This window comes from Eublepharis macularius, chromosome 3 (assembly GCF_028583425.1).
Source record: "Eublepharis macularius isolate TG4126 chromosome 3, MPM_Emac_v1.0, whole genome shotgun sequence".
Taxonomy (NCBI): domain Eukaryota; kingdom Metazoa; phylum Chordata; class Lepidosauria; order Squamata; family Eublepharidae; genus Eublepharis; species Eublepharis macularius.
This window is the reverse complement of record NC_072792.1, coordinates 97,467,886-97,491,433: the sequence shown is the minus strand read 5'-3', so window position 1 is coordinate 97,491,433 and position 23,548 is coordinate 97,467,886. Positions and strand designations below refer to the sequence as shown.

Sequence of the window (23,548 nt, the reverse complement as noted above, 5' to 3'; positions counted from 1 at the left end):
GGAAGGGGGTGTTCTGTAGCCATGGGCACTCCAATCTCATCCCTGCAAACCCTGATAGGCAGCTCTGACGGCCAAACACAGACAGCCAAACACAAATACAGATGCCGCCGGCATCAGCCACCATTCCTGTATCACTGTGAACAGCAGGGCGCCCCTCTGCTTTTGCCTCCACGATCCATGATCCACGGATTGGAAATGGGAGATGATTGGTGTGGATCGTTAATTCGGGATCATCGCCAGCACCAATCCATGATCAGCTTGATCGGTATTTTTTTTTGGATCGTGCCCACCTCTAGGTTAGAGCACCAGCTTAGAACTGGAGACATCTGAAAGGCTGTGATATGCCTGCTGGGGGATCTCCTGCCCCAGGAGGAGGTATTACCCACCAGCACCCCAGAAGCCAGCAGGAAAAAAAATTAAAATACTAGCATGATATCTCTTCCAGGAAAAACCCATGATATCACGCCTCTCTAGAAATCACAAGAAACTCTATGGGAAAACCAGGAAAACCAAAAAGTAATGATATCTTCTCTAGAATTCACTGAACATTTTACTATGCAGTTTCCAGTGATCCCTGGAGACGCCAATGACTTACCCTATATTCCTGCTGCTCTGGTCTTCCACTGGTGGCAACCCTGGATTTAAATCTTCTGCTTGGTTAGTTCAGAGTGACTTTGGACTAGTCAATCTTCCTTAGCTTCATCCACTTCATAGGGTGTTTGTGATGCTAAAACAGTATGACATCTCCCAAGACCCTTTGAGTAAATGAGGGAATTTTTAAAAAATACTGAATCCACAGTTTTGTAGAAAGACACAAGAAAAAGGACTAAAGGTGAAAAACGTAAGATTTGGAAGAACTTCGTTTCTCCCCTACTCTTAAATGAAGAAATGAGTCATTAAAATGAAGAAATATTGTTGAATCTCTGATATTTTTTGCAGGTTCCTACAATTACATTTAATGCAGAAACCTTGTAAAAGAAGATTGCTTGCAGGATGGGGCTTTAATGGGAGACAAAGGATGGGGGAGAACAAAAGTCTGATTGGAACTCTTTCATGACATTGTTATTTTTTAATAAAATAATAATTTTTAAATGCTGTCTACTGGCACTACTTTCCAGTTAAAATAACCAATGAGTACATTTCTTATCAATAACATATTTTCCCATTTGCAATATTCTGAATAGCACAGTATTACAGTAAAATTATGGTATTTTTATTCTACTTAAAAAATTATCTATCATGCCACATGTGCCCTTGTCTAATAATGAATGCTTATGTTTATAAGAAAGGTTGAACATGTTATCTTCATGGCTCCATTACCAAGTAGCAGTGCAGACCACATCCTGTGCTTCATTTCCTGTTTCGAAAGAGACACTGTTGATCATGGTGATACCATACTGGTTATTTGCACATAGTTCACCATGTGAACACTAGATGGTGCTCATGCATGACTAAAACCTGATAAAATACTCTCAATGAATGAATGCACACTGCATGTGTTATATTTAGAGAGCATTTTTATTTCTTTTTAAACTTTATAAATAGAGATAACACCAGTGACTACTTCTAACATTTCTCTGTATATTAATAATTATGTTATCATTCACTGGACAAGCTAAATGTAAGCACAGAATAGTCAACTCCCCCCACCACAACCCCTCCCATAGGAATAAAGTTTATATATATATATATATATATATATATATATATATATATATATATATATATATATATATATATAATTTTAATTTTTTTAAATAGAAAATAGGGAATAAAAAGGAATAAAGTTTTATTAATGCAAGAATTAAGAGGCTAGGAATGTCAGTATTCTTAAAGCTTACGCTCTGAGCTGAGAACATTTGCAGGATAAGCTTGGCAGTGAGAGAGTGTTTAGGATCGAAGGCATAATGATGTCCTCACTTTTATGTAGACAGTGATGAATTGGGTTCAACTTCCATGTTTCACCTGCCCCCGGCTCTGTAATATCTGAAATGTCTGAAAGCATTTTAGAATAATAAATATTGCAAATAGATCTCTAACGCAAGCTCTATCTTTTGTGGAAATTGAATCTTCACACTAGAAACCTGGTAGGTTTGCAGCTTCAAGTTTCTTTGTTTTTAAAACTTGTATTTTACTTTTAGGCCCTAGAAGTCTCTCTGGGGGTTAACAATTTTATCTTGACCTTTCTCCAAGAAGTTTACGCTCCACGTCTTATGATAAAGTCTCACTTTTCTCAGGAGGATCTGGCATTCATAATCAAACCAATCATTCTTCCTTTGCTTTAGTTGGTTAAAGCAAGGTAGCTGGTGTACAGATTTACATAAATCTATAATCTGGCTCAAAGAATCATAATAAGATGTCACATCAACCACTGAAGCACATTTGTTACACAAGAAGTGGTGTTCTTGTGAACAGATTATAGAACTAATTTCTTGTGATATCAGTTGGGTCATGTCCTTATTTTTATTCTCTGGTTGATCTGCTCTACGTATGGAGTTGAAGATGGTGACTTAACCACTTGTTTATTTTTGGTTAAAGTTAGCATAAGATGTTCACCCCCAAGAAAGTTACCCACTTTGAAATCACAGATCTTAGTTAACTCTTCTTCCAGTACCAGACAGTAATCTATTTTACTGGCACCTTTGGGTCCACATCTTGGTTAATCACATTACCCATGCAGAACTGCGGTGATGTAAGACTAGCCTAAGGAATAGTAACTTCACCTTCAGGATTCAGTAGCAGGGATATGAGTCCAAACCCAACACTCTTACCTTTTACCATACTGTGAGGTTGATTGTGGTCAAGTTTTTCCAGTAAAAATGCCAGGGTCCCAGTAAAGTTCAGAATAAGTCATCCATCTTGATAGCAAATTCTTTTAGTAATGAGTCAAAAATGGCTTTGAAGAGGATTATTTTCCAGTTAGGCAAACAGAATGAATGTCTTCTCAATAAGATTTCTTAGAAATATTATCAAGATAGGTAGCCGTGTTAGTCTGTCTGTAGCAGTAGAAAAGAGCAAGAGTCCAGTAGCACCTATAAGACTAACAAAATTTGTGGTAGGATATGAGCTTTCGTGAGCCACAGCTCACTTCTCACAGCTCACAAAAGCTCATACCCTACCACAAATTTTGTTAGTCTTATAGGTGCTACTGGACTCTTGCTCTTTTTTGCCGTTAGAAATATTATGTAAGATAATTGCTAAATTAATCATAAATAACCAAGAGTGTTGTGTTCCACTTACTTCTGCACATCCTTTCTCACTCCTTGAATATTTGGAGTATTCTGCTTGAATTCTTGAGGAATTCTGCTTATTTTTGAGCACCTCCTGTCACCCCCTCTGCCTCACCTGGGCAGACACACAACGTCTAGTGAATTCTAAACTTCTTGTCCCATGTTTCCTCATACCAGCTGCCTTTGTATGCCATTGTAGAGGCAATGTTTTAAGAGTACAGTGTGATGCTTTGCAGCACCTTAAAGACTAACAAAACATTCCAACAAATACTTTCATGGACTACAGCCCACTTTTTCAGATAGAAAGATACAATCATTTTATGAAGGTGGTATGAAAAAGACAAACAGCATGACCAAGGGGCCCTCGAATGAGGGCATTAGAGGGTGAAATGTACTTATGCCAAATTCAAATGTAATTACAAAAATACAGAAACCATTTACAAGTTATGTTAAGTTTATTAAAACCTTTAATAGGTTGAGAGTTCCAGGTTTTGCTACAAGAGCTAGCACCTGAAGTGAACAAGACACCCCAAGTCCTGGAGACAGTAGGTATCATACCTCCTATTCAATGCCAATTTAGCAGTCTCACTTTGGAAGTTCTTTTATTGCAGAACAGTGATTTTTTTAAATGTCCTGTAAGACTGAAATGCTCTTCTACTGGTTTTTGAACACTGCAGTATTTAAAGAGTGTAATAGATGTTCTGGATAATCCAGGCAAACCCTTTCTCATCAGTTCCTGGAAGCTGAGCAGGGTTGGCCTTGGTTAGTAATTGAATAGGAGGCCTCCAGAGAAGACCAGGGTTCCAGAGGCAGGCAATGGCAAGCCACCTCTGTTAGTCTCTTGCCTTGAAAACCCCAGTAGGAATCTCCAGCTATGACTTGATGACACTTTCTACCACCACCAATAGATGTTTAAAGATTAATGGATGCTGAAGCAAACAATGTGTCAGAATAACTGATACATCAATAATAATAATTATTATTAAAAGAAAAACTTGGTATTCAGTCCACCATTATCAATTTAGCCCATATATTACATACTTCAATGAGGATCGTTATATGTCATAGAATGGTACAATCACCATGACTTGACTTATTAATAGGAGCAGACTATTTCTTCATGAGTTATAGCTTGTAATGCTGTATTATTAAACCTTGCATCCCTTTAAATTGGTTTGCGCCCAATCCCTTCCTCAACATAGGTTGATGGGGGTAGCATTGCTAGCAGCCACAGGAAAGAAGTGGGCTTCAAGCCCTGCCAACCAGTCACATCAGTTGAATACATGTTAGCCAAAGAGGAAAAGGTGTCAAATGGGTTTTAAAAGGACTGCAACTGCTTCCTCAGTACTTTTGCCATGTATCTGTGCATACACACACCCCTATTGCACAGTGCAGCATTATCCAGTTGCTTCAGAACTTGGTAAAAAATGTTTGTCATTGACCAATATTGGCTGGAGAGATCCAGCATTTGTTGCTGTTGTTGTTCTTTAGCCTACTTTGATTTATGAGTTTTACGGGAGGCTGACATTCTTGGGAACCATAACATGCTCCAACTAGACAACTAAATAGGACACAACTGGCAGGGATAGTATATGTAAAAGGGTGTGTGTAAAAGGGTGTTGGTAAAGTAATTAATCTTGGTGAGGAGCCTGAGGCATCACTTAGATGTGGGAGAAAGAAGCTTTTCTGGGCCAGCCTCTCCAGGGTTTGATGAGAGAACTGAGACAGGCACTATCTTAGGGCAGGAATGTCTTTCCTAAGCATTTTCGGGGGGGGGGGTGACTCAACAAGACCTCTCTCATTATATTTGATTTGTGGTTTGAGGGGCCATTAACAGTTACACTAACTTTGTCTAGGCTCACAGCTGTATTTAGGTGCAAAGCTCACCCACACCTGGGATGTAGATGGTGGGGGTGATCCCATCTCACGTGTCTTGCCCATGGGTAGGGAGTTAGCCAAGTTATTAGCATTTTCCTGTTGTATGATCTTAGTTGAGGCCCAGGATTTAATCTATAACAAATGTGTCTATGTACTGTTTCTATACACAAATCCCCTGCTGTGGTAATTGTCAGTTTTCAAGATGCTACTGGTCTCCCTACCATTTTATATTTATATTATGTTGTTCACATAGGATGCAATCCTATGCCCACAGATAGAAGTGAGCCCCATTGGACAGAGGGACTTGCTTCTGACTAAATATGAATAGGATGGTGATAATGATGATGATGGTGATGAACAGGATCATGCAGTAATAATAACCTATATGCTTGGCTAAATTTAGATGCAGTTTTCCACATCTGTAGTTTTCTTCTGGAAATAAATTCATTCATTCATACTGAATCATACAACAATTTTGTTGGAAATTGTGAGGAAAAACTGAAAAAAACACAGATCCATAACGATGCCCATATGCCAAGATGGGTTTTCTAGTGAGCTGCTCCTGCCATCCAGTCTCTTGGAGACTGCTAGTACTGAAGAGGTGTAACTACAGTACTGAATACAAATATATGTTTATAAGATACAGGCTGGAGAGAACACCTCTAGGCTTATTGAGTCCTCACTATGGGACATTGTTTATACCTTTGAATGTTCTAAAGGTTGAACAAGGCTGCAGCTGATGAGACTTCTCTGTGTGATGACTAGGGTTGCCAAGAGGCATAATGCCCTGTCTCTTTACTAGAAGAATCTGTGGCTTTTACTGTTCCTTTGTTTTTATTGCTGCAGTGTCTTTTATGTGCAGTCTTGTCCTCATTGTTTCTAAATTTCTGGTGCATTTGGATCCTTTTCCTGTTTTATGTGGTTTTTAATATTATAATTGTTTTAATTATTATTTTGCTGTTTGTTATCTTTTTAAAATGGTAATCTTTAAATAGGATAGAAAATTAATAAATTAAAAAATTAAAGATAGAGGCTAAAGGATTCTTCCACCTCACCCTGGCAATAGATTCCGCAAAAACGCTGAGTAGAGTTGCCAACCTCCAGGTGGAGTCTGGGAATCTCCCTGAATTACAACTATTCTCCAGACATCCGAGATCTGTTCCTCAGTAGGAACTTGCTGATTTGAAGGGTAGACTCCATAGGCATTATGCCTTGCTGAAGTCCCCTCCCCTCCCCAAACCCCACCTTCTCCATACCACATATTTACTTATTTGTTTGTTTGTTTTAAAAGTTGTAGTAGGTGTGAAGAAAGAAGAGAGTCCATTTCTGAACCACACAAATGCTCTTCCCCTTATTTTAAGACTGAGAAAACCTCCCACACCCTGATTGTAAGAAAAAAAGCCTCCCGCACCAAATGGAGTGGAACAGGAATATGAGACAAATGCATCACATGTTTGTGAGTGATACTTTATTAATTTGGAAAAAAATATTTCTTGTAAAGGAGAATTACAATCATAAAGATTGTGTAATACAATCACAGTATTAATCAAATCCAAGGTGGCCAACATTAAACAAGAGCTTGATCGACAAACATTAGCAGATGATAATGCTTAGCTACACGCCTTAAAAAGCTTCAGTGGTTGATTTCTGCAGAGCAAGCCGCAGTTAAAAGCATACAAACAATCCAGGCCATTTTTAATCAGTTAGGAACTCTCATATTATGCTCTTTTATACCACTCAGCCCATCTCACCTCTTACTGCCGTTGGATGTTCCTCTATAGAGGAAATAGTATAAAGTTGCAATCATCCTCCTTTAAAATAATTAAATAAATAAATGGCTTAAAATAATATAGAAGTTATATAATAACCAGAAATTACAGATACCTTCAGTGGGAAATATTATAATGAAGGACCCACCCCCCAAGTGCAATTGTGTACTATAGTAATCTGTCTGCAGTGTCTAAAAGAAGATAATCAGTATTTGGCAGCTTAAATGGCTTAGGAGCAATTTGCATGTAGTGGATGTCCTTGGTTTTAATAGCTGGGGACTGCAATATCTGTTGAACTGAATTAAAACAATAATATGTTTAGGATTTAAAATGTTGCATTTAGCATCTAGCTAATAGCATAAGAACTAGGTGGCAAAATGTTTCTGTGAAGAAGGAGGAAGAAAGTACCAAAATTGGACAAATTGGACATATCTTTTTAGCTAGCACTGTGAAGCTGGTATATTAAAAGAGTGATTAGGAAATAATTTTTAGAAAAGATGCAACGTTCTATAGGAAACTATAAAGAAAAAGAAGAGCATGAAAAACAGAAAGGAAATCTTCTATAGGCTAAGATTTTATCACAGTACTTTCATTTGTTCTCATGTGCCACCTGTTGTTACAGAATCACAGAGTTGGAAGGGGCCATACAGACCTTCTAGTCCAACCCCTTGCCCAATGCAGGATGAGCCTAAAGCAGTTACATTTGATTTGGTCCTTTCATATTACTAGCAGGCTATGTATGCATGTCTGCACTTGTTAGCCTTTTTCATTCATCTTTTCTAGAACTTGCTTTAAAGTTGCATAGCCATTCATAGCATTTCCTGGTTATGTTCTAAGTAAACACTATTCCCTAGCTATCCATCTGGAATGGTGAAAAAGCCACAATCTGAGTGGCCTACAGTACACAAAGAAATGATGTGACCAGTATCACATTAAACTAACTTCATCATCCATCATCCCTTGTGAAAATGATTTGACGACAGACTAGATACATGCCTTATATATGATATCAAACCTTAATCTTTGTCCTATTATGAAATTCATCAAAGTTTAATCCATGTTAAAAATTTGTCTGCAGGGAGATTTAATCCACATTTCCCCCCAGTTTCCTTAGGAGAGACTGAGAAGGAAATGGCTTATAGCCTGAATAAGTCTCCTGAAGAGATACAGTCTGATACCCAAAATAGAAATAACAGTATTGCTACAGTACAGCTTTCCAAAATGCATTGGATTAAGGATGCTGAAAATGCACTTTTCCCACTATGGCTACATCAGACAAACAGGATGGATTAGGAGGACATGAAAGCAGCCTAAGACCAGGCTGAGCTGAGTAGCCCCTGTGGCACTAGCAGCTTGGAATTTGCTCCCCAGTTTGGGATTTGCTTTCACTATGTTCAGGAGTTCTTCAGAAAGACTGTTGTTTTCATGTCATTTTGCTTTTCATGAATGCATTCCAAGAGCTTGTTTTTGTGCTCATGGAAAGTCCAGCATGACAACGGTTCCATTAACTGGTTATTGCTATTAAAGCTTCACTTCAGGAATATGTCTGGTAGGTTGCTCTACTGCAAGAGGATTTTCAAACACACAGCACAATCTATAACTTTCTACCACTTTGGCGTGCAGGTCAGCCTTGTCCTTCTTATGCCAAATGTCGGTGGCAATGTACACATTGTAGGGGTCATGTGAATGTTCAAGCTTTTTGGAGCGGATGTAGCTAAGCATTACTCCTAAGGTGAAGAAACCAAAGATTCCAAGCAATAAAAGAATATACACTACTTCCAGGTGGCTGGTTGGAGTCGCAGGTGGTGGTTTCAGGTTGTTTGTTTTGTCTATGTATTCTTGTAACAGTTTAGAAAAGATTATGTTTAAATCTGTGTTATTGGGAAGCATCACCATTGTCTTCAGCAGGACGCAACAGCTTCCGATTTCTAGAAAGGGTTGGAAAAAAACACTTAACATAAGAATAAATATATTCAAGTATTGAGGCTGACATTCTCTGAATAAAAAGTGATGGAAATGAATGAGGAGAAAGAGATATTGATTTTCAGTTAGGATATGTAGCTGAAGGCATGTTAATTCAAATGGAGTTGTAAGAAGCATAGACTAGCTAACTATAGACCTTGTCTATTATCTGAGTTTGCAGAGGAATATATTCTACTTAAACAATGGCTTACATTATACTAATCATTTTATTTAAATAAAACATAATTCTTTTTATTAAGCAAGAACTTGACAAATATAAACAGGCGCAAATCAATCCTACAAGTACAGAAAAAACACAGGTGATAAAAATCAGATCTTCTAACATTAATCAAACTTAACTAAATACACAATCATTACAATTCTCTAAAATTACAGCAAATCAGGTTTTAAACTGATTGGCAGAATGCTATGTAAAATGGTCTTCTCTGCCCGGAAGCCACCAGTTGAAAGCCTGATTAGACCCTTGTGTGTGTGCATGTGCCATCAAGTCACAATCAACTTATGGTGACCCCAGCAAGGGGCTTTCAAGGCAAGTGAGAAACAGGTGGTTTGCCTTCCTCTGCAGAGTCTTCCTTAGTGGTTGCCCATCCAAGTACCACCCCAGCTTAGCTTCTAAGAGCTGATCATATCAGGCTGTACCATGCTGTCTTCCCTCCCAATTAGACCTTACATGACACATTTTACAGAGAAGGTGATACTTTCTAACATATGATTGACCTCTAAATAAAACAATTGTGGACTAGAATACATCTTGAAAACTGTCATTAAATTTTCAAAGCAAGGTTATATAAGGCTAAAACAGCATTTGTTCTCAATTAACAAACAATACATCTGCCATTTCTTCAGCTACAATAATGAACGTCAGGTTCATTGGTCCTGAATTTTTGGTACTTTTCCTGACAGCAGTTGAACCTTACAGAGGTTTTGAAACTACATAAAAATAGATAGATCAACATGCATACACATTATTGAAATCACAAATATGCAACAGGACCAATGGTCTGACTCTGTATAAGTCAGCTTCTTGTGTTGACTTCTGCTTTCATTGCACTTAGATTTATTCTTTTTTATTTATACCTTGCCATTCTGCCCTCATCTAGGCCACCAATGAGGGCAACAAATTAAAACATACATAATAATAACACTTCTTAAAAATGATTAAAATCAAATAAAACACATCATTAAAAATTTTAAAAGCTAAAATATACATAATTATTTTTTAAAAAATAGGGCAGGAAGGAGGAATCAGGGAATGCCAGATCAAAGAAGAGGTATTAACTGGCTGGTGGAAGACAGCAGCAGAAGGGGAGAGATGAGTCACTCTAGGGGGTGGGGAGAGTTCTACAGTTTTTGTGCCATGGCTAAGAAGGCCTTCTTTTGGGATGCCACACACCTAATCTTAGAAGGTGGGAGTAGCTGAAGCAGGGTCTCAGAAGATGATTGTAATAGAACGGTAGATCTGTAAGGGAGTTCATAAAGTCCTTCAGGTATGCTGGTCCAGTCTTTTAGGGCTTCAAATATCAACACCAGCACCTTGGTGCCTGGAAACAAATTGGGAGCCAGTATAGATGGGCCAGTGTAGACTGGAGTGATATCATCCCTATGACCCTCTCCAGTCAACATCCTGGCTGCAGCATTCTGCACCAACTGAAGTTTCTGAATACTTTGCAAGAGCAGCCCCAGGTAGAGCACATTGTAATAATCTAATCTAGATGTAACCAGAGAATGCACCACAGTGGTATATATTATGTGCCATCAAACTGCTTCAGATCTTTTCTATCCAGGAAAGGCTACAGCTGGCTAACCAGTTGAAGCTAGTAAAAGGCATTCCTGACCACAGCTGCCACATATTAATCCAGCAGTGAGCCTAGGTCCAAGAGAACCCCCAAACTACAGACCTGTTCCTTCCAGGGGAGTGCAATCCCATCCAGAATGGGGGACACCGTAAATGCCAGGTCAGATCTGCTCACCAGTACCACTTTCGTCTTAATAGGATTAAGCTTCAGTTTACTAGCCCACATCCAATCCAAAATTGCCTCCAGGTATCTGTTTAGGGTTTCTACAGATTCCTTGGGATCATCCAGAAGTACAAGAAAGATTTGAGTGTGATCTATTGCGTGTCTCTGGAAATGATATTTGTCCTTTCCAGGAATCTCCAAAAACTAGATGGTTTTACCATAAAGTTTTCACCAGTTCATAGAAGCATGATATCATGTCTAGGTTTCTCTGTAAATGGCATCACACCATTGCTCAATGGCCCTCCTCAGGTCTCTGTCCCTCAGTCTTCTATGGGTGAGCAGACCGGGCCTGGCAATCCTAGCTCAAAGTTGCCCAACCACCACCAGTTCAATCACCTTGCTTAAGGCTGGAACATTTGAGACTGGTTGATAGTGGTTGCTATCTCCTTAGTCCATGGTAGGCTACTTCAGGAGTTGAGGCCTACCCTCTGCTTGTATGACCTTTCTGGCTACCTTCCTGGGTTGGCTGACTGGATCAGAATGAATGCTTCTTCGAGAGAAGGAATGGTCATTCTAGCTTTGAAACAGGCTGTGGTGCATCCAAACTCCAAGGACCCTGTCCGTATCCTCAGACTGAATTAACTGAAAAGTATCCTAAACACCTGGATAAGTCAGCATTCTTACACAGGATTGCCAACCTCCAGATGGTGGCTGGAGATCTCCTAGAATTGCAACTAATCTCCAGGCAACAGAAATCCATTCTCCTGGAAAAAATGGCTGCCTTGGAAGGTGGACTCTATCGCATTATACCCAGTTGAGATCCCTCCCCTCCCCAAACCATACCCTCCTTAGCCTCCACCACAAGAATTTCCAGGAATTTCCCAACTTGGAGCTGGTACCCCTACCTTAGAACCATCTAGGACTGCCAAGTCCCTCTGTGGGGGCAGGGGACACCCTGCTCTCAATCACTGCCCCCTGCCGCCACTCACCTGGCTGGCAGGGGCAGGGGCTGAGAAACAGGCCTGGATGCAAAAAACCTCTCGGGCCAGCATGGAGTGGGCATGCTCCCACCAGGTATGATGATGTCCCAGAAGTAGCACCATTGTGCCTGGAAGTGGGTATGTTTCACAGGGTCCCAATTGATCCCAAAAGGGCTACAGGTGTCCTTGTGCCTTTGTGTGGCTCTACTGCCTAAAGGGGCAGGTGTCCAGTGACACCTTGAGGGCTCCAGCCATGGCCAGCTCCCCTCCCCCTCCCCCCTCAGATTCACTGCAGGTAGCACAGTGGGACTCAGAGTATTGCCTCTGTGTGCCGGGGCAGGGGGGACAGTGCTGCGGGTTTCTGATAAGCCAGGCAGAAGACCACTGCATGCAGAAAGCAAGGTTGATGCCAGGGGGTTTGATGTGGAGCAAAGTGCTGGGATCTCTGAGGCTCCTCCCCTGTGAGGTCTGACCACTCTCCCTTTTGCCATTAGAGGAGGAAGACGTGGACCTCAGGAGCTGTATGCTGGGGACACCAGAGCAGTTGTCCAGTCCTGCAGGCCATCATTCCACTCTGGGGTGCCGTCATGCCGGGACCGGAGCATGGCTCCTGAGGTCCACTCCTGAGGTCCTCTCTGAGTTTCCCTTGCATCTCTTCAATGCAGAGATGTGTTTCAGTGGAGCTGCTGTGAGTCAATGGGCATTCACGGCTCCCATCACATCCAATGGGCCTTCCAGCCTCTCTCGTGGTTTCCAATGGGCATTCACTTCATGCATTCCAGACTCTATCCCCACTGACCTCTAAGGAGCTGCTTCTCCTAGACTTGGGGGGGGGGGCTGATCTTGGGTGCTGTGGGCTGTGGGAGCAACCATTGCCAGGTTCTGCTACCGTTCTGGTCTTGCTCTTCAGGAGGGGGTTCCTGTTCCTTGAAGCGGCAGCAGGGTGGGTGTGTGGGTTTGCAAGCATGCACTCTGTCAGCTCCTGTGACTTGAGCCACTGCGCAAATGGGCACAGCTCTTGTCCCAGCTGAGGGGGTTCCTCAACATGCAGCCAGACACCTTCACTCCTGACAGTTCAAGAAATCTGTGTTGAGCAACTGCTTCCTCCCTGCCTGATGGTTACTTCCCCCTCCCCCCTGGGGCATCCCCTCAGCACAGCCCTGGGGATAGTCTCTAGTCCTGGGCCCCCAGGCAAGTGGTGGGTCTAGGGGTCCCCAGGAGCCATTCACCATTCAGTAGCTGTCATGCCAGATGTGGTCACGTACTGTGCTCCTTTGTTGGCTTGGGTGTGGCAGAAGCTGGGTTCTCATCCCAGGCCTCCTCTTGCAGATTCTCTGTGGGAGCCAGTAGAAGCTACTGCTGGGTTGTGATGTAGTAGGGCATCAGACAGACGGCTATGAGCTTCACAATCACCAGGGGCTGCATTACCTAGTGGCCCTTCCCTGTATGGTGCAGACATCTGAACCGTATTTTCAGCTGTCCAAATGCTCTCTAGATAACCATCCGAGCATTCCAGTGAGCTTGGTCTGCCAGCTCATCCAGGGGATATGGGCTCAGGAGGTATGGGAGGAGCTGGTAGCCTTGGTCACTTGCGTGAGTAGGGAAGCCATCAGCCATCGGTGCCACCATGGGGCCTTTTGAAGCATGGTGCTGTGTGCAAAACACCCACTGTCCCTAGGCCATCTACCCAGCCCTTGCCCTCCAGCCATGCGGCAAGGAGTCAGTTTAGGCCAGACACTGCAAAGGTCTGGGCATCATGGACACTCCCAGGGAACTTGGCCACCAAGTCTGTGAAGATGCTCTAGTGGTCACACACAGCCTGGACATTGATGCTGTGGAAATGGTAGTGATTCTGGTAGACCTGGGACTCCTCGCAGGGGGTGCAGAGGTCGATGTGCATACAACTCCACTGAGCCGACAACATTCAGGAACCTTGCGAGGGAGGCAAACCCAGCCAGGATGGGGACCAGCTCGGCCAACTCCAGGGGAAGCGCATGTCCTTTCGGAGGTAGCCCAGAATGGCATCCAGGAAGCTGTGGAGACAGTGGTTTGCAGAGGATTGGGAGACTCCAGGACCTTGGCAACCACACTTTGGAATGAGTCAGTGGCCACAAACTGGAGGAAGAGTAGCATCTTCTGCAGGATGGGAATGGCACTGGGGACTCAGGCTTGCCCCTGGAGTGCCAGCTCAAGTTGCTCGCAGAGGTCCTGGATGGCTGCCCTATCCAGGCCAAAATGGCCAAGGCAGATGCTGTCCAGGATCTGGAGGGTGCAGAAGCACTCTTGGTATCTCCTGGCATGGGGCCTCCTCTGGTGCTAATGCACCAACCAAACATGCAGTGCCAGTAGGAGGTGGTGCAGTTGGACCCCTGAGACTGGAATGAGCACCATTCCCACATAGGGAATGGGTATTCTTCCCACATAGGGGCTGCAGGTGGAGGGTGGGGTAAATGGGGGTGGGGGGAAGTGGGGCCAGTATCCCCCCCCCAGCCCAGAGCTCTGCACCTACTTTGTTCCCCTGGTCCACAAACAGAGGCCCATGAGTGTCTTTAGCTTCTTGGTATCCCTTCTGTATTTTGCTGGCCAGGGGCAGGGGATGGTGTCCTTCTATCTGGCCTTTCCCACACTGTGTGGCCTTGCCTCTGCATTCCTCTATCTGGTGGCAGCATAGCTGCAGTATACTCCAGAGGGAGCAGCAACCAGCAGCAGCTAAACTAGACTGAGGCCAAGAAAGTGGTTTTGTACAGCCTGGTGGAGCATGTCAGCATTGTTCTTGCCTTGTACAGAGGCACCTCGCCACCAGTCACCATTGGGCCTTTTGAAGCATGGCGCTGTTGTGGGTGTCAGCCCTGGGGCATGCCACACAGATGTAGCTGTGTGCCATGGAATCACTCCTTCAAACTGGCTCAGAAGTGTGTACATGCACGGTGATCTCTCCTGTCATGGTGGGCGGCCTCAGCATTGAGGTCCTGACCAGTGTGTTCATGCCTGGGGAGTGGGACAGTGGCATAGGTTGGGCTGGACAAGGGGCCTGGGGATGGGGCAGGTCCCCATCACAGGCCACTAGCAACATCGTTTCTCTTGTGCTGGTTAACCATTTGGTGTGGACACCACTCTGGGGCCATTGGGGGCTGTGGTTGAGGAAACCACAGGGGAAGGGCTACCCCACCATGGAACCCAGCCTTGGACCCCTCCCTCCAGGCTGAGGAGGGGAGCCAGGAGGAAATAGAGATGGCCAATATGCCAGATGGGGAGCAGACATGGCAGGTGTCAGGGGTGAGGGGGCAGAGAGGCTTCATGGAACTCAGCAGGCATGCCTGGGGCCTGGACACCTGGCCCAACCAGTTTCTCCCCTAAAGGGATCTGCATGCTGTCAATCTCCACTGAAGAGCTGTGGCATCTTTGAGCTATGAATCCCTCATGATGGGCTACAGTGGCAGGAACAGTTGTCCTCCAGACTCTTGGCATTGCTGGACCCCTGAAGCCAGTAACCACGGTGTAGCCTGTGTTGCGGGCAGACTGTACATCCTCAGAGGAGAGCAGGGTGATATCAGGGGGGCTGCAGAGGGACTACTGGGACAGTCAGACCTTGGGGTGGGGGGGCCATAAGATCCAGGATGGGGTCAATGAGGATGCAGGGACCTTGCCCTGCACAGGCTGGTGGTGGCCCATGAGCTGTAACTGCAAACTGCCCAATCAGCCCCTCCACAAGTTGGGTGGCTGCCCCACTGATGAGCATGACTCGCGCCCCCCCCCCCGTAGAGTGAGGCAACCTCCTCATCCACCAGGGGCTGCTACGGTGGACTCTAGGGCTGCCCTGGCCAGTGCCCCCACCTTCCAGGGGGATCATGTGCCCACCTGGGACACAGCTGGTCAGCAACCCCTGTCTGGGCACCCCAATGTGGGTGCTGTGACTGCAGGGTGTGTGTGATCTCTGGCTGCCTGTTCTTGGGGGGGGAGTGGTGGTGTCAGTGGGCTGTGAGGATTGCGGTCCATGCATTGGCTACATCGTTGCTTTCTACTTACACGTCTGTCATGGAGGTGATGTGGCCATTAGTGAATGCTGACAGAGTTGTCGGGGGAACAGCAGGGTGAGCGTTCTTGGCAGTGGCTGCACTGCGTCTTGCCAGGTTTGGCTGCCAGCACAGCTCTCCTGCCCCTAAGTCCTTAGTGTGCAGATAAGCGGTGCTGCAACTACACTGGTAAGTGAGGTGAGTGGGTGCTTCCACTGCTGCTGCCATGGATCTCAGGATTGGGCTGCCCAAAGTTTTTCATCCTACCCTGCCTCCGAGTCATTAACTCTTTTAATCATGCCTTACTTTTGTTTTCTTATTTTCTTTCTATGTCCTCTTTGCTTGCCTGCCCCTTGTGATAGTGTGTTTTCTTGTCCGGGGTCTGAGCCTCAGCCCCCGGACTTGCCAGAAGGGAGCAGCGGGAGGCAACCAGGAGACAGCGGCCCTGCCACCCCAGCCAGCAACCAGGGTCAGAACCCACCTACACCCGGGGAAAGGGGCAAAGGACCAAGGCCTCAGAGGGCTAGAGGAGGCAGCTAGGCCCACCCTGCAGGGGGGCGATAGGGGGCTCAACAGAGCAGAGGGAGAGGGCAAAAGCGGGGTGGGCAGGGTGTCCCAGGTGGGCACATGGTCCTCCTGTAAGGTGGGAGCACTGGCCAGGGCAGCTCTAGAGTCCACCGTAGCAGCCCCTGGTGGATGAGGAGGTTGCCTCACTCTACTGGGGTGGGGAGGGTCTCAGTTCAATTGCCAGACTGAGAGGGAGTCTGGGTGATGTAAACTGCCCCTCCTTCCACAGAGCAGGGTCCTGCAGCATCCCTGGCACCCCTCTGATGGCAGGGCCGGCCCAGTCGGCGCCCTGCCCAGCGTCAGCGTCAGTGACCCCTGACATTCTGTTGTCATAGCTGGTAAAGAAACCATGGTCCTTCTGCTGCCATTGGCTTAACTTCTCTGATATCTCAGAGAGCTGGCAAGGTTTGGCCTAAGACAGCAAGTACTTAGGTAGCTATTGCAAACCTTTGAATCTCAGTTCCAAGTCCATGAGTTTTTAGATAAAATTAAGTCCCTTCAGCAATTGGCTTGGTGGGGCAGGACTTACTTGCACTGAGTTTAATCAGAAAGTTGTCTGCGTGGTCAATTATTTTCTTTCAGAAAAATGACCAACCAAACCCTGCTAGTAAGGTTGCCAGATCCAGGTTTGGAAAATCCTGGAGATTTGAGGATACAGCCTGGTTTTATGGAGGGGAAAGTAGCCTTTTTCTCCAGGGGAACTGATCTTTGTAGTCTGGAGATCACTTGTCATTCTGACAGATCTCCAGGTCCTACTTGGAAGTTGGCAACTCTATCTGTAACACAGCGTACCCGACAATTCATAGATTTTCTGGTGATTCCTAGAGTGATTTAATGTCATGCCATTGCATTCACAGCAAATCTCACCCACCCATATTCACACCCCCATCTCCTGTTGGGTGCCAACCATTGGCTGGGAACCCTAAATCCATAGTGCATGTTAGAAAACTCAAACACCCATCTCTTTCTCTCTTGCTGTACAGAATATTTGTGACAACACACACTGGGCACTTGGCAGGGCAGAAAAAACTCTGTTTGGCCTTTGGTCAGTTGGAGTTGGGGATGTAATAATGGTATGTGGTATGGAAAATAGATTTTTGTTGGTGATTTCCTGGGTGGAGGTGATGTGGTTCAGTAACTGGGTTCAGCTTCTAAATAATTCCATAGCATTGCAACATTCACATATCACGCTGGAATGCCTTTACCCACACAATTATATTCTATTATTAACGGGTTTTTAATCACTGATCATAACAGGAAAATACTGCTTGTTATTTGAGGGATCTTTTTGTTTTAAGTTGCATATAAAGTTTGAATATTTTTAATTTTGTATATTTTGTTATTCCTAGGACAGATGGAGAATGTGCAGGATATTAATGGAAAGGAAGTCTTAACAGAAGCATGGATTTTACTTCATTCTAAGGGAGTCAGTACAAATTCATGCTTTGAACATGAAGCATTTCTGTCATCACATAAATAAAAATCTGTGCTGTTACCACATCTAACTTTATCTACTGCATGTTGTCTATATAAACACTCCCACATAATGTTTGATAATTGTAAGTCTGCACACTTAGTTGTATTGGCCTACTCACATGCAAGCAGTTCCTGGAAATTAACTACTTTATGCAGCAATATGGTACAGTAGCCCTGTTCACAAGTTACAGAGAATGCAGTTACAATCTACACGAAGTCTACACTTGATTTTTCTTCATATGTATGTTGAATAATGTTCATGCTACATTAGATTCATATACAGCTGAACATGTGATTCAAACCCCACATTTATCCAGATACTTGTCCCCATTTTCATTTGTATCATAAAAGCACATCGTCTCTTCCTTACAAACACATGTACACACACACACACACACACACACACACACACACACACACACATATATGTAGGGCATTCACTGCAATATGTGAACTGGGCTACAGTTTTTCATTGATCAGGAAGTATGGTAATAGTCTCCCTCACGCCTATACCCCTTATTTCCTACATATTTCACATGCATGCGGATTTGGATCCATATTGTGGTATTCAGACAGAAATAAACAGTGTATGAGAAATGCATCAATGTTTATAAGTACGTTTTTAAAAATGTCCTTTCCTTTTAAACATTTATGGAAACTCTCAGGGATATCACTATAATGATTTGAAAAAAATTAAAAGTGAGGCACGCACGCGCACGCACACACACAATTCAGTCAAATTGTTAAAAACTTTTGTATCATTCAACATCCTACAAATAGCTTCTTAGTTACAAATCTCCTCCTAGCCATTTTACTTTCATGTTGAGATACATTGAATTTACATTCAGTTCATGGATAATAATCTGACAAGCTTTGTGTGGAAAATGCAAACATTTCAAATATTCATTAACCTCTTCTTTCAAATCCTACATTCAGTAGGAAATTTGCTTCCAGTTCTTTGATTTCATTTTACAGTACAAAACTACATAAGAAAAGAACACCCACGTGCAGCAGAACAGATGCCAGCCATTGCTCTGGGTGCAGCAGCATAGAGAAGTGTGTCCTTTCTCATCAATCAGAAGACTTTAAGCAATGGCAGGAGCTTATCTTGAGTAGTAAAGAAGTCTGGCAGGCAAAAAGGAAAACGTGCAAACTCACCAAGCTGTGCGAAGGAAGGAGCCTGCGACCGGGATGCTGTGAGTCAGGCTCACACTCTGAACCTGACTGGGAAGAAGCCTGAGGTCTGGGTGCTGGGAGTCAACCTCACACCTTGTTTGTTCAGAGGGAGCCTGTCATCTGGGCACGAGCAGCCAACCTCATGCTATAAGTGTACGGGGGAGGGAGTCTTTAAGCAGCTGGCGAGGCAGCTTGCCGCAGAGGCAGGTGACCCAGAGACACGGACTTCCAGAGGTAGAAAGGATGCCCAGCAACCAAAACAAGTCAGGAAGTGTGCCATGGGAAGTTATACTATAAATGTACACTACACATGTAACATCAAACAATTCTACAGATTTTCTTCCTTCTTCAATCTAACTACTAGCATTGAAGTATTTATTTTTATTTTTCTAAATAAAAAGATATTAAAAGATTAAGCCACAAGAGTCACCCCTCTTTTTACTCAGTCCTCTAACACAGATTGACTGGCCATGTGAAAATTACTGTTCTCCCCTGCAGAAAGCCAAGATTAATTAAAGCCTAAATCTCTGCATGTATTGGACCTTGTTTGGTATGGGCAACTCCCCAATCATTCTGCCATAGCTACCCATCTGTAAAACAACAACTTCAAGGATCTACTTTAGAGCATTATTTGTTAGAGTTAATGAAACAAGGATAAAGTACTTTGTACTTAAAGTTCTAATACAATGCTTTTTGCCTCCAAGCACACTGTTCTTCCTAGTAACACACCCACACTGCAGCAGGTATGCCTTTCCTTCTTCTCTAAACTCTGGAAATGTTCCCCCACCTTTTCCTTGCCTGTTTGGCTCTTCTTTTCTTCTCATAACTTTTGCACCTTGGGGGCAGACTATAATGCTTTATTTTACAATGAAAAGCAGTGTGGGCACAGGCTGTTTCAAGCCAATATTGTCAATTCTCACATTATGGAATACAGAAATTGGATCTGAGGTCCCCACCCTGTGTAACAGTCAGGCATGAGTTGTGACTTCTCCTCAGTTCCTGATTCAGAAAACCATACATGACCAAGGGATACTCATGAGTTCTCCAGTGTGTCAAATTGCACTCCCCAGGACAGTTTCAGGTCAGGAAAATGGCCACGGGGAAAGGCTGAAGCCCCTTCTCCACACGTGCCATGGTTCTGATCTGAATGAGGCACTTCATGTACAGGAGCTGAGAAGACTGTGACACATGCAGAGGACCTAACCTGTGTAATGTGGGAGATAGCTGTATATAGGATGGATTTGGGCCTTAACTATAAGTAGGGGTTAAATTAGTGTATTTACACGTAACTTGTAGTTTGGCTCCCAAATGAGTCATTTTCTCATCTCCTCAAATATAAGTGTTACACCTTTAAGCATAGTTTAGCAGAAAGCAAACCAACTTTCCCCCTCTTTCTATAATGTGTGTTGGTAAATTGTAACTTTTATAGAAGAGAGAGAACTGTGTCCAAAATCAACTTCTCTTTTCAAGCCAGCACATGCAGACAGAACTACTCACTTCCTTTCATTACCAGAAAAATGTTTGCCATCCATGACTGAGATGTGTCAACTTCCACTGGATAATCAAAGGGATTATTTATTTGACTGGAAGTCTGCATTGTCGGAAAATAGCAGGCTGGTGATTCATGGTATGGCAAATGCAGAGTTTATGAGTACTGAAAACATACTGTACAACTATATCTATGTTAGCTCATACTTGAGACTGACTAAGCATCAGTGTAGCTTCGGGCATATGGGGGAAAATGAACTGGGCACGCAAAGACAAAACTTGTGCATTACATTCTGCTGTTTGACAATACTGTTACTGACTAGTGGCTCATTATGTTTGGAGTTGAAGATGGAGCCTAAAATTCACAGGCTGTCAGAAATATCCCAGTGAACTTGTCTGCTGTTGTGAAAAGCACTTCACACAAATTCTAATACAGGGGGCAAGTCTAAACTGGTCTATTCAGAAGTAAGTCCCATGTTATTCTGTGGGGCTTACTCCCAGGGAAGTGTCCTTAGGATTATAGAGGCAGACTCTCTTTACAGGAGCAAATGATTACTGTACATGAAAATGTGTTGACAAATGGCTAAAAGATACATGCAACCGGCTCCTTAACAATCCAACACTTTGCAAAGCTTTTATAACTGAGAATGCTTTCATTGAGGGCACATCTAGGCTAGACAGTGGAGACCCACAATCTCCAGCCACAAGGGTTGCAAGGGGTATCATGCTACACCCCCCCTTCTCTGTGACAGGCAAACATGGCAGCACACCAGCTGTGGGCAAAGGCACAGTTGTTGTTTGCTTGTGTTATTTGAAAGGCAGGCAGTGTTAGGGATGGAGAACAGAAGCAGAACTAAATCATTACATTACCTTCCCACAGAGACCAGCAGGGTAGCTCCTGTGGGGAATAAGAAAGTCTGTTTGCATTTTTTCCTTTTGCAGATGGGTTCTATGCAGGGACTAGTGCTTCCTCATCCCCATCCCATGAGATCAATCACGAAGAGATGCAGTATTATCAAAGTTCTTTCTGTAGGTGCAAAACCAGTGATGGGAATAAAATTTCTAGGACCCCAATAAACATTCCTATAATTTCTATAAATGAATTAAAGTAGTTTTTCCCAACATGCTGCCTGTGGGTGCAATGATGTCCACCAGTGGGTTCCTAGTGGCCATTGCTCCTTTGACAAAGTTTTTGTTTCCCAGAACAAGCAGCCCTGGCTTTCTTCTGCCGTATTGGAACAGGAGATGCTTCAGGAGAAATAAATCGTGTGTCTGCACGGAGTACCCATTCAGAAGGCCTACCTACATTGTATGATGACTTGGAACCTCTCCACATTTTGTGTTTGGCCTCAGCCCCCATTCTGTGATGGCACCATTCCACATTCTCAAAATTCCAAAAGATTCCACAGTCCCAACAAGATTAGGTGATCCTTATAGAAAATGATGAGTTTTCTAAATTAAAATAGACTCCCTTCCCACCTGCCACTTCAGCATCCAAGAAAAGGACAAAAACTAATACAACAGTAACAATAATAACTGTGCTTATATATCACTCTTCTAGACAGATTAGTGTCCTACTCGGAGCTGTGAACAATGTTAGCAGTACCATTATGCCCACAATACAGCTGGGATCTGGGGCTTATCCAAGACCACCTACTGAGATCATGGCAGTAGTGGGATTCAAACCAGCAAAGTGTGGATTTGCAACCCAACCACTTAACCACTATACTACAGCAATGTTGTCACCACTTCCCTGTTCCCAAACTGCAAAGAAGAATTTTAATTGCCTCCAGAACAGCAATGATTTCTTATACCTACCTGAACTTTTGCAAGGAATATCACTTTCATGAGGAATACAACCCCTGAGAATTTCATCCCTGTTTGGTGGGGAAAGAGAAAGTTACCTTGGAAAATGTGTCCCATTGAAACCAATGGAGATTACTATTGGCTTGATTAACTAGGGTTGCATTTACAGGGTAGAGGGACCAAAATGTTTATCTGCTACGGCAGCAGCAGCAACTGAGGCAGAAATAGGTGAGAATGGAGTCTGTACACATCCAGTGTCTCTCCGCTCAGTGCTTCATCTTTCTCCCACTGCACGCTTCCCCTTTTCCTCCATTGTATGTGTGCAAAACCCATGTTTCTCACCACTTTTTTTCTCTGGCTCCTTGGTTTCTCAAGGGTAGTGTTTTGGGGCCAAGGGTGGGGGTTTATCCACTGCAGCTGGGCAAATGGCAAGCCAGTGCTGTATAGATATAATGCAGCTGAGCTGGGGAAGGAAAAGCACCTTCAAAGGACTAAAAGGGGGGATGATGTGAGGCAGAAAGCTGCCCCATTTTGAAAGTGAAGCTTAGATCCATGCCCTCCTTCTATTGGCTATGAGTGAAGTGTCTGGGCAGACTGTCTATTTATAGCCCAGTTCCTGCTTTCACCAGATCAAAAATAAGCCTTCTTTGATCTGGTTTGTTTTTGATCTGGTTTAAAGGGGGAAGCCCATGAGTTGTGCTCTGAATGACTGTGAAATCTTGTGTGTGTGCAATTTAAATGTGAGGGACTCCTGTTCTCTGTGCAGGGAAACATCTCCACCAGGATGCAGCCTAGTATAACTAATTCCAGTATTAAGAAATAGACTTTATAGAATACCAAAGGAACTGAGGTCCGATTTGGGGATGGGGTTGCATATTCTTACGTATTGTGACAGGAGTAATTTTGGATTATTAGGTCACATCTAGCTGTAACTTTAATTATACTGTTAAAGCCACATGGACTACAGTTTGGTGTACTGGTTAAGAGAGCGGGACTCTAATCTGGAGAGCCGGGTTTGATTCCCCACTCCTCCACTTGAAGCCAACTGGATTGACCTTGGGCCAGTCACAGTTCTCTGGAGCTCTCTCAGCCCCATCCACCTCACAGGGTGTTTTGTTGTGGCGATAATAATAACATACTTTGTAAACTGCTCTGAGTGGGCATTAAGTTGTCCTGAAGGGTGGTATATAAATCGACTGTTGTTGTTGTTGTTGTTGTTGTTGT

At 43.7% G+C, this 23,548-nt stretch overlaps 1 protein-coding gene across 1 annotated transcript; it reads right to left on the bottom strand.

Moving 5' to 3' along the window:
• Window positions 1-6,559: 6,559 nt before the first annotated feature.
• Window positions 6,560-19,136, bottom strand: KCNE1 (potassium voltage-gated channel subfamily E regulatory subunit 1). Its single transcript, XM_054974252.1, has 2 exons — window positions 19,013-19,136; window positions 6,560-8,805 (listed from the first exon to the last, which is right to left on the bottom strand). The coding sequence occupies exon 2, from the start codon at window positions 8,771-8,773 to the stop codon at window positions 8,399-8,401; it is 375 nt and encodes a 124-aa protein (XP_054830227.1). The 5' UTR covers window positions 8,774-8,805; window positions 19,013-19,136; the 3' UTR covers window positions 6,560-8,398.
• Window positions 19,137-23,548: the final 4,412 nt, after the last annotated feature.

What these genes read in the sequence shown, in the direction of transcription:
- KCNE1 (XM_054974252.1), bottom strand. Translation starts at nt 8,773, where the DNA reads ATGGTGATGCTTCCCAATAACACAGATTTAAACATAATCTTTTCTAAA.